The 18989-nt window shown below is 44.9% G+C and overlaps 2 protein-coding genes across 2 annotated transcripts; one reads left to right on the top strand and one right to left on the bottom strand.

The window, feature by feature from the left end:
* The first annotated feature begins 411 nt into the window (after window positions 1–411).
* On the top strand, window positions 412–4712 carry LOC110904842 (isocitrate dehydrogenase [NAD] regulatory subunit 1, mitochondrial). Its single transcript, XM_022150714.2, has 4 exons — window positions 412–1061; window positions 2842–3081; window positions 4016–4094; window positions 4190–4712. The coding sequence occupies exons 1-4, from the start codon at window positions 549–551 to the stop codon at window positions 4462–4464; spliced, it is 1107 nt and encodes a 368-aa protein (XP_022006406.1). The 5' UTR covers window positions 412–548; the 3' UTR covers window positions 4465–4712.
* Window positions 4713–12072: 7360 nt separating this feature from the next.
* On the bottom strand, window positions 12073–17428 carry LOC110904840. The gene is made up of 6 exons (XM_022150712.2): window positions 15196–17428; window positions 14694–15113; window positions 14367–14615; window positions 13239–14296; window positions 12866–13156; window positions 12073–12790 (listed from the first exon to the last, which is right to left on the bottom strand). Exons 1-6 carry the CDS (start codon window positions 15893–15895, stop codon window positions 12377–12379), a joined length of 3132 nt encoding a protein of 1043 aa, XP_022006404.1. The 5' UTR covers window positions 15896–17428; the 3' UTR covers window positions 12073–12376.
* Between the last annotated feature and the right edge of the window lie 1561 nt (window positions 17429–18989).

The following is an 18989-nucleotide window of genomic DNA, read 5'->3' on the forward strand; positions in this document are numbered from 1 at the left end:
ACTGAAAATTATTAAACGAACTCAATATAATAACATAAAAACGATAATTATAACTTTTTTTAACGTTCAATAAAGCTCGACCATTGGTCTATTCATATGCAAAAGGCAGACCATTGGTCTATTCATATGCAAAAGGCCATCTACGTTCGCAATCACAAACAACAAAGGTCCATCATCAACTCCAAAGGAAACCCACTGTCGAAGTCTCACTGTGGTAAAACCCTTACACAAACATGACATTTTGTCACGAGTAAACCCTAGCTTGCACATAACATCTTATCACGAATAAGACTGCAACCGAAAACTAACCAATATCAGTACCGCTAGAGTACCACTCTTTGGTCATAAATCATAATTATAACTTTTAATCATGTAATTTTTTTAAATAAAAATCTTGTTATAACTTTCAATTATTGAAAAGTCAATCCTCTCTCCCCCTCCAATTATTCCCTTGCTACCTCCACTTGCATATCAATCACCAAAATTCCCCAATCGAAACCCTAATCTTCTTCACGAACCCTAATCGGATCAAATCAACATCTGCATCAATGGCGAGACGCACTCAATCGATCCTCAAACAACTCCTCAACCGCCACCCTCCACCCCTCTCCACCACCTCCAGATCCGTCACCTACATGCCCCGTCCCGGCGACGGCGCTCCACGCACCGTAACCCTAATTCCAGGCGACGGCATCGGTCCTCTCGTCACCGGAGCCGTGGAACAAGTCATGGAGGCGATGCACGCGCCGATCTACTTCGAAAAGTTCGATGTTCACGGCGACATGAAGACGATTCCGACGGAGGTTTTGGATTCGATCAGGAGGAATAAGGTGTGTTTGAAAGGTGGATTGAATACGCCTATGGGTGGAGGTGTGAGTTCGTTGAATGTGCAGTTGAGGAAGGAGCTTGATCTATACGCGTCGCTTGTGAATTGTTTTAATTTGCCTGGGTTGGTGACACGCCATGAGAATGTGGATATTGTTGTGATTAGGGAGAATACTGAAGGGGAGTATGCTGGGTTGGAGCATGAGGTTGTTCCTGGTGTTGTCGAGAGTTTGAAGGTAGTTCTTATTTCTTAGTTTTGTTTATTGTTTGATGATTGTTGTATATGATTGTTATATATGATTTGTATGGGGGGAATACAATGGTGAAAGGTCATATATATTAAGGTGAAATGGGAATTGTGTTTTTGTTATGAGTAGTGTGATTGAGCATGTTTTAGTTATAGGGTTTATTAGGGGAAATTTTCTATGGTTATGAAGGGAAATGTGATGGATATGATAGATCTTTAAAGGAAGTGGTTTAGAATAAAAATGCAATTTGTGTACGTGTTTGGGTTTTCTTAATGGTGCTTTCAAGAATATGTGTGGACTGTGGAGTTTTTGGTTTAAGATCTAATACCTATAGATTGGTGTACTCGCATTTGGTTGTTTGAGAAAATAGAGACGAAGCTTCTCGTTTACATCATTGGTAGTTTGCATTTTTATTTTCCTGGGCATTAGCTGGCTGGTGATTAGCAAACCTAGATTTGAGAGTTTGGAGTTTTGATAATTGGTAATTGTATTCATTCATACAGTTTTATAACGTAACTAAAAACAAAGAGAGGATGCTTTGGTTTGTGTATTTCTCTTGCACTCTAACAAGAAGATCATAATTTACTCTAACAAGCAATATTAGTACGATGCCGAAGTTTGTGCTTTTGTTGCTTGTAGGCTTGGTTTATAAAAGCGCGAGGCGCTCCGAAGCGTTTTGGTTCCAAAAGCTTTAAGCGAAGCTTCAAGCGCGAAGCGAGAGCTTCACGTAGACGAAGCGCTCAAAATAAAAAAAAAATTGTACACATCAATATGACATATTCTACTTGTTAATCAATAGTAAACACAAAAACATGATTAAAAAACACACTTAACACATAAAAAACATAGTTAAAACATAAATTAAAGTCGAAACACACTTAAAACATAAACATAAAAATAGTCTTTAATCAATAATCATCATAATCAAGTATGTATTCTTCTCCATCAACATCACTGACCTGATTGGGCCTCAATTAAACCCTATTAGAGACTATTGGGCCTAAATAAAAACCCAAATCTGACCTGATTGGGCTGAAGCGTCGCTTTAAACCAATGGCGCTTCAGGCTTAAAGAGCGCTTCAAAACGCTTCATGTGATTTGTCGCCTCAGAGCAAAAAAGCGACATCCCTAGCGCTTCATCGCCTCACACTTTAAGCTCGCTTTTTTAATCCAAGCTTGTAGGTATCGAAATTCTATGACATAGTTCATTAACATGAAAATCAGTGTGGGATTCCAAGTTATCATTGGCCGAAAGCGTACTTATATAGGTTTCAGTGTTTGACATAATGGAGATTGTAATATTTGGAAGATAAGGAAGGCCTATTATAGAACGTGTGAAATGAACTAATGAAGTAATTATGCCACCTGTACTGAAATCGTTCGGTGGTTTAGCTAGTTTTCCGATTTGGAAATAAAAAATGGTTTTCCTTTTAGTGATGCTTACTTGTAGAAGACTCCATTTACAGAACAATGGGACTTTAAAGTAGTAACTGCAATATAGTTTTTTTTTTGGTAAAGCACCAGCTCACAAATTTCCTATTACATTGGTGTTGTTTATTGTGAAGTCTTTTGTAGTTTTCTGCAACGTCTTTTCTTTACTTTCTTTAAAGCCTATTAAAGCAAAGAAAAGGATGCTGTTTTGTAGGGTATCAGGTCTTGAGGATAAGTTTAATTTCTTAATTCGAGATGGTTAACCTGATGTTTATGTATATCGATAATTATGTTATTCATTATATAGTGTTCTCAAGTTTCTGATAACAATGAGCAGGTGATCACAAAGTTCTGCTCAGAACGTATTGCAAAATACGCCTTCGAGTATGCTTACCTCAACAACCGAAAAACAGTGACAGCTGTACACAAAGCAAATATTATGAAACTGGCAGATGGTTTGTTTCTAGAATCATGCAGAGAAATTGCAAGCAAGTATCCTAGCATTAAATACAATGAAATTATCGTGGACAATTGCTGCATGCAGCTTGTTTCTAAGCCTGAACAATTTGATGTCATGGTCAGTAATTCTTCACCAATCACTCGCTAGATTCTGTTTCGCAAACGGGTCAAATTAGAAGTTTAAACTGTCAAACGGGCTTCTAATGGTTTTGTTCAAATATTTGGACTACTACTGTCATAATATTGTTTTTTTCTAACTTGTGTTCTATGTCTATGTATCATTAAATCGGTTTGGGCAGTGTGTTTTATTATAAACGGGTCAAATCGAAAGTTTTATACGGGTCAAACAGGCTGAAAGCTGTCCAAAGTATTTTTTAACGCACTCAACCTCTTAGCTAGGGCTGCAAACGAACCGAACGAACGTTCGTTAAGTAAATAAACGTGTTCACGAACTGTTCATGAACACTTGCAGAACGGGATTTTTTTCGTGTTCGTTCATTAAGGAAATGATCGTGTTCGTTTGTGTTCGTTCGTTAACTTTAGGTAACTGACACAAACGAACGTTCATGAAGATAAATGAACACAAACGAACATATATTAAAAGGTATGTAATATACAACACACTAATATATATACATGTAAAATATTTTATTAATGGGAATTTTGAATTACTTAAATAAAATATAAAAGCTACAAACATAATGAACACAAACGAACGTGAACATTTACTGAACGTTCACGAACATAAATGAACGAACGTGGCCTCTGTTCATGTTCGTTCATTTAATTAAACGAATGGAATTTTTTGTTTGTGTTCATTCATTTATTAAGCGAACGAACACAAACGAACTTCCCGCTGAATGGTTCACGAACTGTTCGCTGAACATTCGGTTCATTTGCAGCCTTACTCCTAGCAATTTTGTTCAAACATTTGGATTATTGCTGTCAATCTTTCATAATATTGTTTTTGCAATTGAATTAACTCATTAATTATTTATAAAATATTCAATTGATATATATAAATTTAAAAAACTGAGATTGATTATTTGTAGGTGACTCCTAATCTTTATGGAAATTTGGTCTCAAATACTGCTGCGGGTATTGCCGGGGGTACCGGTGTCATGCCTGGAGGTTCGTATCGTTACCATTTAAACTTTTCATGCGAATATGTTTTTGTATTAAATAAATTTAAAATATAAAAGGGTTGAATTCCGGATAATTTGCAGGTAATGTGGGGGCTGATCATGCGGTATTCGAGCAAGGTGCATCGGCGGGAAATGTCGGAAAACAGAAATTTGTAGAGAGAAAGACTGCAAATCCCGTTGCATTGCTGATGTCATCAGCCATGATGCTTAGACATCTTCAGTTCCCTTCGTTTGCAGACCGACTTGAGAACTCTGTGAAGAGTGTAATTTTGGAGGGAAAATACCGAACTAAAGATCTTGGTGGGAACAGCACCACTCAGGAAGTCGTTGATGCTGTCATTGGTAAACTTGGATGATAGAGGTTTTCGTCATTTTGTTGCTTTATACAGGATTTTTGCTTCTTTGGAGATTCTGATTTCTTTGTGAATAACTTGGCCTTTGAGGCGGGAATACTTGAATAAGAACCAATCATGATACGTTCATGTTACGTATTTATTTGTGCTGATTTGAACGATGAGATGTTACATCGAGGAGGCAATATTATTGTAGCAAAATTCAAGTTCAATTTCACTTGAAGCTAAACATAGTTACCTTTTTTTGCTTTTGTATGGAGTGAATTCAAAAGTTGGTGTTTTGCGAATTTGATGCAATTAGGGTTTTTGTAAATGAGCCGAGCTTGAGCCAAGGTAAGTTTACTCGTTTGGTTCGTTTAAAATAGGTGGGTTCAAGGAATAACGATTCAATGAATAACAAACAAGCTGGATGCATAACTGAAAAAATTGGAACATACCCCCCATGTCTAAACCAAAAGATTTTAGTCACCATAAAACATTGTTTAGATATTATGAGGAAAGTGCAATCTCACCTGTTACAAATGAAACTGACATGAAACCTTGTATAGCGAGAGATGCAATCAACAAAATGCCACTTGCAATCAACTATGTCCTGTTTTTTGACCCATTACAAAATGTAAGATATGAAACAACTTGACCCGCAACCTGTAATCTTACCCTACCATATGCAATCTGACCCGTTACCAAGAAAGCTGACCAAGATTTGAAGCGCTAAAATTAACTTGTTCTGAGGAAATGCTAGCCACAATGACCAAAATGCAACCTGAAAGCCTAAAGAATTAATTCTATTCGCTAGAATCAAAAGTATTCACAACATAAATCTTTCTAAAGGTCATTAACCTGGCCTATGTAAATCTGTAGTATCCTTTCACTGAATAAGCTGTTTATGAAGAATGGTCCTGTTCTAGTTGAATTTCATGTCACATACATGGTAATGTTAAGGTGTAATGAAGGGGTATGGTCCCAAAAAGTCGCGCAAACCTCATAACAGGTTGCACGTGAGACCATACTCCTTAGCATAACAACTTGATAATAACAGCCTCGCGCAACTTACGTCACATTATGACTTAGCCCCGCGCGAGGAAGAGCACATAATGAAGACAGATAGCAACACTTAGCATGAAAACAATGGTATAAGTGAACACACTAGCCCCGCGCGGGTTAGTCGCCACCAAGCAAAGTCATCTTCATAAGAAGACGCGCTGTTACCTACAGAGGTACACAGGGTACGAGTGGCAGGAAAAAGAGCCAATGAACGTCCAGCAGGCTCTGTTCAATCGTGCGCCACGATCTTCTGACGATAAGTACACAAGGACGCCTACACGGCACCAATCAAGAGACGGGGACAACTGTCCCACGATCTCCACTTGTCTGCTGATGACAGAAGGGACAACAAGGCCGACAACAATGACACGTGGCTCCAATCAAGGTGCGCCAGCACCGACGAGCATCTAGAAGCCACTAAGCAGTCGAGGCCAGCGAGGCAAAGAGCATATTCGTTGTCCGTTTCTGGCCCAAGGCCCATCAGCCCACAACCTCTTACACCACTCTGGCTATAAATAGAGAACTCCATCCCTCAGGTTATTCATTCTATTCTCTCGGCTCTCACTCTTTACTACTTAATTACTCTCAAAGCAATCGCTTATTCTCACGCCGGAGCCCGGTTAAGAGGGAAACCCCCACATTCCCCTCTTAACGAGTAACGGTGTTCTGTTTTGCAGGTTGAGTAACCAGTCGGAGCTCAAATACCTAAAAGAAGATTAACCTCCATGAAAGGAACATAAACCCATCTAATTAATACCTTAATTAGATCTCTGTTTCTTCATTGGCGCCCACCGATTTTCTCTATAACCACCCTCATCTTCTTTATTTGAGCCTTTGACATCTTTTCATCCTTCGACTATGACTGGTCAAGGAATCTTTCCAGAGTTCGGCTTCGGAGCCAACTCCAACACGGCCTTGGGTGAAGGAGTCCAAAACCTCCAAGCCCAAATCGAAGAGATAGGTGAAGTTGAGATCACCAACACGGGGGGTCAGCGTGGGAGCGTTACCCGTATCACACAAATGGCTACCCCAGGTAACAACGGCGAAGGACCGTCCAACCCGGTACCACCTCAAAATGTATCTGCATTACTTGGCTTACCAGAGGGCGAAACCCCAGCCTCGTGGTATGCCAAGAACATCGCCACTATCAATGCAGCATACCAATCGCTCATCGCGCAGCAAGCAGTGTTGACGGCAGAACCGTCCTTGGTCACTCCTCCTAGTCAGGGGGTGCGCCAAATGCCACCACCAGCCAATCTTCAAGGCAGAACCAACAGGCCTCCCCCTACAAGACGTGTAAGCTTACAAGACACGCGCGATACAAGAGGGGAAACGGATAGTCACTATGAATATCCGTCGAACCTTCAACGAGGCCCTGTTCACAGCCGGCTCACGCCGCGCAACATGAACAATGAATGGGAAGAAACCGACCCATATGATCCTACATGGGAAGGTGATGAAGAGTCGTCAGTCTTCAATCGTTTACCAAAAAACCACGAGTACTATAAGCCAAGACAACACATTGGCTATACAGAAGAGGCTGAAAGAGATTTCCGCCTGGCTTACAGGCCAGCGGAAGCTGCGGAACACTCCAAGTTTATCCCGAAAATCGCACTCGCACCACTCTCACGAGAGAAGCTACCCCCAACCGTTGGGAAATTCAATGGGTTGACTGACCCAGACGACCACGTCAGAACATTCACGAGTGTGGGCTGCATGGGAGGTTGGAACATGCCCATGTGGTGCCACCTGTTCATTCAAACGCTGACCGGAGCGGCTCGCGCCTGGTTTGACAGCCTTCCGCCCGGAAAAATTAAGTCATGGACAGACTTCAAGACACAATTCTTAAGCTATTTTAGCCAACAACGTCGCTATCAGCGTGATACGGCAGAAGTAGAAGACATATGGCGAAGGGACGGTGAAGGTCTGGAGGACTTCATCACGCGTTTCAACAAAGAATGTTTAGAGATTGGCGGCGTCAGTGAGCAACTCATGCGCTGCCACTTCAAGAAGGCTATACGCTGTGATAGCCTCATTAGAACCATCACAGGCAAAGATGGGATGCCAAAAGAGTGGGATAAACTGATGGAAGCAGCAAAGATCGTCGCGCAAACCGAGGAGTCCCTTGCTGGTGGAAAGGGTTATTACTCCGAAGATCGATTTTCAAGAGCAAACGAGAGGCCGCGCGACAACAACAACAACAAGCGCAACAAGTACAAGAGTCATGACTGGAAGTCTGAGAGACCCAGAGGCCGCGACGACAGGCCACGTTACAGAGAAGATGCGCGAGATACGATTGACCGAATCGGTTACAAGAAAGCAGTCAGAGACGACAACCGCGACAAACACTGGACTCCGCTCACAAAAACTCCAAAAGAGGTGTTGATGACGGAGAATGTCGATTTCAAGGCGCCAAGGCCGATGACAAACAAGAAAGGGCAAGACCCTAACTTATACTGCGATTTTCACAAAGATTCGGGGCATTTGACCGATGACTGCTACAGTTTGCGCCAGGAAATCGAAAGAGCGCTCAAAAGCGGCAAGCTAAGCCATTTAGTGAAGAATGCGCGCAAGGACACCCGTCAACTCCAGCGTCATGATGAAGGCAGCCACAAAAAGGTGAGACGGCTAGAGACTCACATGGTCAACGGACCAAGATACACCGCGAGAGAAAAAGGCAAACGGCCCTACGAGCCTTCTTGGCAAGAACAGCAAGTCATATTCCCAGTAGTGCGCGGCGGTCCTCGCGCTACACGACCCGTCGTCATTACTGGTATAATTGGTCACTATGAAACAGAGTACATCTTCATCGACCCAGGAAGCACAGCCGACATCATCTACGAACAATGTTTCAATCAATTCGATGAAGAAGACAAAGCGAGACTCGAGCCAGTCGATTATCCTTTGTCCGGCTTTTGCAACGAAATGGTCTTCCCTCTCGGCCAAATCAGTTTCCCCGTCACGCTCTCTGACGGGAAACACTCAAGAACAACAACCGTAAACTTCATGGTAATGCCAGTGAAGTCAAGACACGACGTACTCATCGGAAGGGAAACACAAGGCGAACTAAACATGGTGACTTCAACACCTCATTCTGCAATAGGTTTCCCTACCAAGACAGGCGTAGCAATCATATACGCCAAGAAAGAAGTGATGTCAACTGAAGAGCTGCGCCCAACAAAAGCGGCGAAGGTCTCTACGACCGAGCCAGAAAAATGGGTCTTAAACCGCAAGTACCCAGAACAGACAGTGACAATTGGCCACGCCATTTCGTCAGACATCAGAAAACGTTTAAAGCAACTGCTGTTCCGCAACATGGATATATTTGCCTGGACCCCGTCAGACATGACCGGCGTCCCGCGCAACATAACTGAGCATTGCCTAAACACGTACCCTTCTGTAGAACCAAAAGTCCAGCGAAGGCGCAGCCTAGGCGCGGATAAGACAAAAGCGATGAATGAGCAAGTATGCGAGTTGCTCAAGGCGGGAATCCTGAGAGAGGTAAGATACCAAAGCTGGGTCGCGAACCCAGTAATGGTGGAAAAGTCAAATGGCGGATGGCGCATGTGTGTAGATTACACCGATCTCAACAAAGCATGCCCAAAGGATTGCTATTCCTTGCCAGAAATCGATAAAAAGATTGACTCCCTCGCGCCTTACCGATGGAAGTGTTTCTTGGATTGCTATAAAGGATACCATCAAGTGCAGATGAAGCTAGAAGATGAAGACAAGACAGCCTTCAGGACTGATCTTGGAATATTCTGCTACACCAAAATGCCTTTTGGTTTAAAGAATGCAGGCGCGACTTATCAACGCTTGATGGACAAAACCTTCGCAGGTGACATCGGAAAACACATTGAGGTTTATATCGATGATCTAGTGGTGAAAAGTCCCGAGGAGGACCAAATGATAAAAGACATCGAAAAAACGTTCAACTCATTGCGCAGCGTAAATATGAAGCTAAACCCAGCCAAGTGTTCCTTTGGCATGGAAGAAGGGAAGTTTCTGGGCTTCATTGTCACAAACGGCGGTTTCAAGGTGAATCCAGAGAAGGTACAAGCTATAGAACGAATGCCGTCACCAAGAAACATCAAGGAAATGCAACGACTAGCCGGCCGGCTGGCCGCGCTAAATCGTTTTCTCTCCAATCACGCCGCAAAGTCGTATCCCTTCATTAGCACGTTGCGCAATTGCGTAAAGAAGCAAGAGTTCAAATGGACCCCGGAAGCCGAAACAGCTTTTCAACAAATGAAAGCGTGTCTGATCGAACTCCCTACGCTGACGGCACCGTTTGAAAAAGAGCCCCTTGTGCTGTACTTGTCCTCCTCGGATAAGGCAGTAGGGTCAGTATTGTTGGTAGACAGGAACGGCGTGCAAACCCCGATCTATTACGTCAGCAGGGTACTCACAGACCCAGAAACAAGATATTCCACAATGGAAAAGCTGGTTCTTGCGCTACTACACGCCTCCCGAAGATTGCGCCGATACTTCACAGGCCATGTGATAACTGTGCTTACCAACTTCCACATTGGCACTATACTTCAGAAGCCTGAGACATCAGGCAGGTTGGCAAAGTGGGCCATTGAACTGGGCGGCCATAACATCTTGTATAGGCCGCGCCCAGCCATTAAGGGGCAGGTCCTCGCCGACTTCATCACAGAAGTGCCGGCCGATAAAATCAAGGAGTGCGAGATGATAGAGACTCCCAAGGAAAACACAACAGAGGAGATCTGGATGCTTTACACTGACGGGGCATCAAATGAAGATGGCGCGGGAGCAGGTTTACGTCTAGTGAGCCCAGAAAAGCACGAGTTTACTTACGCCATTAAGCTCGACTTCAAAAACACCAACAATGAAGCTGAGTATGAGGCTTTTCTGGCAGGCTTACGCCTCGCCATCAAGATGGGAGCAAAAAACTTGCGCGCACATGTGGATTCACTCCTGATAGCCAGTCAAGTAAATGGCATATACGACGCGAAGGGTGAAGTCATGGCTTTATATCTGGAACAAGCGAAAGAATTGCTCCAACAATTCAAAACCCACGAAGTCATACATATCAATCGCTCAGAAAACAAGCCCGCAGATGCCCTGAGCAAGCTCGCCTCGACCTCCTTTCAACATCTAGCCAAGGATGTAAGGATAGAGGTACTCAAGAACCCATCGGTTTTACTGCGCCAAGTTAACGTAATCGAAACAGGGCAGACATCATGGATGACCCCTATCATCCAATACTTGCGAGAGGGGGTGCTTCCTGAGAACAAAGCGGAAGCAAGAAAGCTCCAAAACAAAGCCCTACAGTACGAAATGAACAACGGTATCTTGTACCGAAAATCCTTCTTGGGACCACTACTGCGCTGTGTGGACCCCCAGGACGCGAATTATTTGATAAGGGAAATCCACGAAGGGATTTGCGGCATCCACTCCGGACCAAGGATGGTCGTCGCGAAGATCATGAGCGCCGGTTACTACTGGCCGGGTATGCATGTTGACGCAATGAAGGAGATCCGCAAGTGTGACTCTTGCCAGAGGCACGCTCCAAAAACGTTGCGGCCTAAAAATGATCTTATCCCCGTGTCCACCGCATGGCCCTTTCAGCAATGGGGAATTGACATGGTAGGACCCTTCCCGGATGCCCCCGGCGCCGTAAAGTTCATCATAGTAGCTGTCGACTACTTCACGAAGTGGGTAGAAGCCAAAGCCCTTGCATCCACCACAGCCATGATTGTGCGCAAGTTCATATGGGAGCACATCATATGCAGATTCGGCCTCCCGCTCAAGATCGTGACAGACAACGGCACCAACTTCGCGTCAGACGATCTTAAGAACTGGATGAAGGAGATGAACATTGAACACACTTTCACCTCCGTTGCGCACCCACAAGGCAACGGACAAGTGGAAAGTGTGAACAAATGCATCGTCGAAGGGATAAAGGCCAGATTAGGAACAAGGCGGCGCGGATGGGTCGATGAGCTCCCAAGCATTTTATGGGCTCATCGGACCATGCCAAAGACAAGTACCGGCGAGACCCCTTTCAGCCTAGTCTATGGCTCAGAGGCGGTAATCCCGGCAGAGATTGGCTTGCCCTCGCCGCGAATGACCACGGTCAACACGGTTGACAATGAAGCAGAAAGGCGTCTAGACTTAGACTTGTTAGAAGAACGGCGCGAAATCGCAAGAATCAGAGAGGCCAAATACAAAACCCAACTGGAAAGGTACTACAACACAAGGGTTCGCATTTGTACCTTCAATCCAGGGGAGTACGTCTTTCGCGACAACGAAGCGTCAAATGCGGAACGCCCAGGGAAATTGGCACCTAAATGGGAAGGCCCATATCTGATTCATGAGGTCCTAGGCAAAGGGGCCTACAAATTGCGCACCTTAGATGGCCACATCTTACCAAGAACTTGGAATGCGCAACAATTGCGCAAATGCTATATGTAACCTTTTCGGCCTTGCGCCATTTTTCAGTTTCGCCACGCCGGCTACGAGCCATTGGCAAATATGTATGAAGGCCTAAGGGCCAACTTCTGATTTGAATGAAAACATACGACATGTTCTATTACATTGTTTTTTCGTTACAAATGCATGTTAAACTTCTGATTAGCGCGAAAACACTCCAGCATTTTGAGATGGTTCAAAACCACCTCCAAGGTCCTCCGCAAACAAAGCGCGAGACCGGGTGGCCACCTTATACTTAGATAACGCTTCCATTTATTCGAGCTAATTTAACCTAAGTTTTTACAGCAATGCAATAATTGCAACAGAAAAAACGAAGACATTTCATTGTCATTAAAACTGCGCAAAAGCGCATCACTTACAATCAAGTCAGAAACAAAGGCACAAACGCCTATCAACAAACTAACAACCTACTCTATTTGTCTTCTTTCTTCTCACCATCATCATCTTCGTTCCCTTCACCATCGTCGCCATCGTCATCACCTCCGCCATCATCACCAGCTGCTTCCTCATCAGATGATTCAACAGTAATCGGTGGATCAAGGATCGCCTTGAGGCGCTGACACCAATCATCCTTTTTTAAGGCACTAACAACCAAGTCCATGATGGGCAAGGAGAGGTTGTCATATGAGTTCTCAGCACTGGCCAGCGCAGCATCAGCTTGTTCCGTCACTGAGCAATGACTTGTATCGAATTCTTGTCCCAGCATTCGCTCAACGTGATCAGCACACTCCAGGTAACCTCCTCGATGACCAACTGCACGCGCCGCATCCGTAAGAGCAGCAACAGCGCGATCTAGCTCGCCGGCGTTCAGGATGGAGTTGGCAACCTTCATCAAAAGAGGAGCATTAAGAATAAACTCTTCAACATGTTAAAAGAAAAAGGTAAGGCAAAAGGGACTTACCAGCACTATTCCCCGAGTGCGCATCCATTCTGCTTCAGAAACAAGCGTGTCCACAATGCCTTGGGCCTCAGAATAATTTGTCTGAGCCACGTTAAGCGCCGCAGTGCTGACAGCACGCGCCTCCTCGGCATCGGTGGCCTTGACCTTCTCAGCCTCAAGGTCAATCTCCAAAGACTCGCATCTGTCGATTTGCTCATTCAAGCGACGCTTGAGTTCCGCTATCTCAACGTCCTTGGCATGGAGATCCTTGTCCTTGTTAGACAATTGCACCTTGGCTTCAGTCAGCTCAACCTAAAAATTGACAAACACCTTGAGAATTGACTTAGAGAAATCTCGTAAACAAAAAGGAAGAGCGGGAATCAGTAGAACTAACCTCCATCTGCTGCTTGGCAGTTTTTTCACCCTGCGCTTCCTCCACCTTTGAGGTCAAGTCCGCAACTGTAGCCTCAAGACCAACGATCTTCTGGCGAAGAGCATAAGTACGCTCGTTGTCTTGAGCGCATATACGCTTGAACTCGGCCTTCTCCTTGGCCAGTTGCTCTTCCACATTATGAAGTTTCTTTTGCAGGCCCTCGCGACCCCACTCTTCAGCTTTCCTATCAGCCTCAAACTTGGCTCTCTCCTCATCAAATGTGGCCTTAGCCTTCTCAAATTCACCAACACGTTTTAGCACACGTTCTCGGTAAGCCTCCCAGTCGGCGCGCTCTCTGACCATTGTTCGCCATTCACGAACTATCTGATGGTTAGCAGATCGAGCGTTAGCCTCGGCAAGAATGTAAGTGCGATACAACATTTCATGCGGCTTCGCCTTTTGACGGTTAACTTCGCCAGGAGTGAATTGGTTCAAGTACCAATCGCGAGAAGGACCAAATTCAACAAATGTATCCTTCTGCCTTAAGCTCCAAGGGGCTTGATGAGGAGCATCACCACGTTCCTCTTCAGTATAAGTTTTATAATATATGTCCCCGACGGTATCCTTCGCACCTATCACATTGGGGTTATAGCCCCCAGCTCCTCCAGAGCTTGCACCACTAGACACATAGCGCCCTAACCCCTTAGAGGTAACAATCGGCGCAGCAGGGGGAGGTTTTGGGACACCAGACTGCCCTTGAACAGAAGACTGATCGGCAGCTCTTTCTTTCCTCGCCTCTTCCGCCTTCCTCTGCCTATCCGCCTCCTCCCTCAGCTTTCTCTCCTCCTCCTCCTTCCTCTTTTTCTCTTCCTCTTCTTTGCGCTTTCGCTCTTCAGCGTTCTTCTGCGCAGCAATCCTACTCTCTTCTTTCCTCCGATCCTCTTCTGCCTTTCGCTGCGCTTCAGCAGTTTTCGCAGCATCACGCGCAGCAGAATCGGAAGGTTCAGTGGCAACCTTAGGTCTTTTCGTGCTGGGTTCAACAAACTTAACCCCCTTTTCAGGGGTCTTCTTCTTGATCTCTACAAAAATAAGGCAAACGCACTTGAGCAAAAGGAGGTTAAATTATAAAGAAGGGAGATAAGAGCATACCAGGAGAAAACTGGTATAACGAGCGCAACTTGCTTTTCTTCCCAACAACGGGAATAACAACTGAAACAGGCGCAGAGGCCATACCAGTTGTCGCCTCGCTTCTACCCCTCTTTCTTCCAATCAACGGGGCAGTCTCTTCTTCCTCTTCTTCTTCATCCTCAGGTTGAGATGGAGTTGCGTCAGCATCCGGGTTACGAGAACCCGCGCTCCCAGAGCCCTTTGACCCACCAGCGCCAGTCTTTCCCATAGCTGCATATGATAAACCTTCATAAGAGTCACTGATTATCACGTAATCGTCTAAGTCACGTTGCCGGAGGCGAAGCGTACCTTTGACAGCAGCAGTAGTTGCGCGACTGGCGCCAGGACCCTTGCTGGTCACTTCAACATCCGCCTTTTTTTTCTTCTTCGAAGGTTTCTTCTTCTTCTCCTCTGGGTCAACCCCCAGATCGCGCAACACACCTGCAAAGATTTTAGGCAACGAACTTAACTCGCCATTCGAAGACCCTACTGACTCCTCGCTGGAAAGATAGAAAGTCTCTTTCCCAGCAGAAGTCACAGAGCGCAACGGACGAGGTTTAGGATATTGCGCACCTTCAGTTGCATCCGGCGGCGAGGCGAAGGCGTCAGCAGGAGGAAACATGAAGTTCCCTTTTATCTGGTCATACCAGCCTTCCTCATCATCGCGCAGAGGGCGAACGCCCATGGAGCCACCAAAGGCTGGGAAGGCAGCCTGATAGAGTTGCGTCTCTACACAACAAAAACAAAGTATTAAGAAACCAGTTAAGTGAATGTACTCGGAAGCAAAACAAAAAGGGGGAAAGTATCTAACCTTGATCCCCGATCTTCAAGACCGGGAGTTCCCTGCTACTAGGTGACCACTGGTCACTCATCTTGGCAGCAACCAGAACATTCTCCCCAAATACCCGGTTAGGGGTTGCGGTAAGCTGCTGATACCACTGAGCAGACTTCGGTATAGGAAGGTCCTCCTTTGGTATAACCTCGGTCCATTCCCTAAACGGCATAGCTATTGGCAAGACTTCCTCCCGGATGAAGAAGAACTTGGGTTTCCAGTCGTGGAAACTCTTGGGAGGATTCAACAAAATCTTCTTAGCCGTACCACGGCTAGCAAAAGAAAAGAACCCCATTGTTCTTTGCAGTTGATAGAAGACACGAAACTTATTCACCGTCGGCTCAATGCCGTGAGATTGACACAAGAACTCAAAGTGCCTCACCCTCACCATCCCAGGTGGGCTTAACTGTGAGATATGAAACTTGTAGTAGGACAATATGCTACCAAAGAAGTTAGTCGCCGGCAGCCGGAAGTTTCCTTGAAGGAAGAAGTCTTCGAACAAAGTAATGTAACCGGGTGGGGCATCAGCCGCGGTCTGACCCTGAGCAGGGTACCGGGCATCCCACTCCGGTGGAAACCTAAAACTTCGAACGATCTGTTCGAATAAACCTAAGTCCCATCTCAGGACTGGGACTGGCCCCTCCTCACTAACAGGAGCTTCTTGATGTTCTTCACTCATATTTCAAGAAAAAGCTGGAAAAAACTTGAAGAAAGTTTGAAGATTTGAAGAAAGTTTGAAGAAGATGAAGAACAATATGAAGACTCAGAGAGAAAAAGGGAGAAGAAACGAAGAGAAAGTGAATCTCTCACCTTTCTCTTCGGATATATATACCCATCGCATTTAATGCGATGGGTAACCGTGCCGCACTCGCCGCAGGGGCAACCAACGAGAGGTTGCCACGTCAAGCGGAAAAGCAGGGACGACGGTTACCACGCGCGCGTGGCATCCACTCTCCTGACATGAAGTGCAACCGCCGCAGGCGGCATGATGACATCCGTGCCAGGGGTCAACTCAAGCGTCGCTCTCAGCGACTTATCTCACCAACCTGTCAGAGGTTCAAATTTCGAAGTTTCCCGCCATAAAACGTGCAAGTAACTTCATGCAGAAGTCACAAGAATCGCGCCAGATATACGTAAACTACTAACACCTCGCGCGATAAAAAGAACAAACAAGATATCACTCGACACCTGCCTAGTACCTGCGCATCGAAAACCACAGTTTCCTACATGCGCCTTACAAGTCAAGACCAAAAGGACAACTTCCCCTTCTCTTATTTTTATCAAGTCCAGAGCTCCAACCACTTGCGTTGCGCATGGTGCAGCACTGGACTGGGGGGACTTGAAGGGGTATGGTCCCAAAAAGTCGCGCAAACCTCATAACAGGTTGCACGTGAGACCATACTCCTTAGCATAACAACTTGATAATAACAGCCTCGCGCAACTTACGTCACATTATGACTTAGCCCCGCGCGAGGAAGAGCACATAATGAAGACAGATAGCAACACTTAGCATGAAAACAATGGTATAAGTGAACACACTAGCCCCGCGCGGGTTAGTCGCCACCAAGCAAAGTCATCTTCATAAGAAGACGCGCTGTTACCTACAGAGGTACACAGGGTACGAGTGGCAGGAAAAAGAGCCAATGAACGTCCAGCAGGCTCTGTTCAATCGTGCGCCACGATCTTCTGACGATAAGTACACAAGGACGCCTACACGGCACCAATCAAGAGACGGGGACAACTGTCCCACGATCTCCACTTGTCTGCTGATGACAGAAGGGACAACAAGGCCGACAACAATGACACGTGGCTCCAATCAAGGTGCGCCAGCACCGACGAGCATCTAGAAGCCACTAAGCAGTCGAGGCCAGCGAGGCAAAGAGCATATTCGTTGTCCGTTTCTGGCCCAAGGCCCATCAGCCCACAACCTCTTACACCACTCTGGCTATAAATAGAGAACTCCATCCCTCAGGTTATTCATTCTATTCTCTCGGCTCTCACTCTTTACTACTTAATTACTCTCAAAGCAATCGCTTATTCTCACGCCGGAGCCCGGTTAAGAGGGAAACCCCCACATTCCCCTCTTAACGAGTAACGGTGTTCTGTTTTGCAGGTTGAGTAACCAGTCGGAGCTCAAATACCTAAAAGAAGATTAACCTCCATGAAAGGAACATAAACCCATCTAATTAATACCTTAATTAGATCTCTGTTTCTTCATGTAAGCATTGATTTATTTGTTGTAATGAAAAAAAAAGGGAAAATATTTTCTTGTCGCAAAAGGTAAAACAAGATAGTATGCTCTTGAGGTTTATCCACATACTGCCAACATTTTGTTGAATGTTTTAATTAGAAGATATGATTTTATTATGGTAACATGACTACATGCTTGTAACATTTTGTTGAGTATTTTAACCGATAGATACGATTATACTAAGGTAACATGATTACATGCTTGTAATCACTAACGGAGCTAGCCCAAAAATTCAGGGACATCCAATTTTTTTTTTGGGATCAGGGGTTTCCCTTGTATAAAACCGGATTATTTTTACACTACGAGAACGGTATGGAGACGGGGTTGAGGGGTAGCCCGTGCTACTCCTAATACACTAGCTCCGCCCCTGCTTGTAATATGTGTGTTACGTTGGATTGAAAAAGTTGTGTTACACTCATGTTATGATTGTGTTAAGCTGAGAAAGTCTATGTTTTATGATATCTTAGTTGAGGTATTACCAATGTTTAACATTAATTATGTCGGGAACCCTACTTGTGTGTTACAAAAGGTATGTGATTATATATTACTAGCCTATCGAAACAAGTGTGGTTAGTGTTACAAATGCAGGAATCTAGTACAATACAATTGTAGATCTTGTGACATTTGTTTAGGAGAGGAGGCAACATAAATCTTAGATGAAGATCATGCAACCGGTTCGAGGCCAAAAGTGCTCGGGTTCGACTCCTGCTTGCAGGCTCTTTGTTCCCCTCGAAACGGCTGGGTAGTCACCGCCAGGCAGCGTTGCCGGGTCGCTAGCTTGGGGAGGGGGATCCCTCCCGCGGTCAGGGGTATCGTGCAATTACCCTTTTTTTTAACATTGGTCAACATAAGTAATTGCACATCAAGAAATCGAGCGTCAAATCATTAAGGGCAAAGTTTTGAGAAACTTTCACGAAAGACTAACACAAGTCACTTAGACCATGTGTAGTGGTTAACACCCCACCCTTGGGCATTTTGCGTCATGTGGCAGCTCAGTCAGCAATGGGGCATTATGGGGCTTTTTCTAAAATGGGTGTAGTGGGGATGCGGGCATTGTAAGGCATTATGTTTGTAATAAAATTAAATAAAAAAAAATCAAAAAAATATGATTGGTTTTACAAAAAGGAAAATGAAGGTGATTGGACACAAGAAAAGGGGCTGGGCGTGGAATATAGCACGCCGGAACTGATTTGGAGCAAAAACACGCCCACGGGGGCGAAGGTGGTGGCGTGGTCGGGTGTGTTTGGGGGGAAAAAACGCTGAAACACGGCGACTACGGGTGGTCTTATAGGATTCATGTAAAAATGAGGGGGAATATTATACAAGTTTTATCCTATTGGGTTTTCTTAGCAAGGAATTTATTTAGGCAACATATCTGATCCAGAAGTATCAGGTGGAAAAAAAACGCAATGCACTCGTCTTCTCTTAGTTGAGGTTTGTCCTACAGGATTTTTAACGAGGTAGCATTTCCAATTGTATTAAGTTAATAACCAATGAGGAATGTTATAAATATATATTATTA

This window comes from Helianthus annuus, chromosome 12 (genome assembly GCF_002127325.2).
Source record: "Helianthus annuus cultivar XRQ/B chromosome 12, HanXRQr2.0-SUNRISE, whole genome shotgun sequence".
Taxonomy (NCBI): domain Eukaryota; kingdom Viridiplantae; phylum Streptophyta; class Magnoliopsida; order Asterales; family Asteraceae; genus Helianthus; species Helianthus annuus.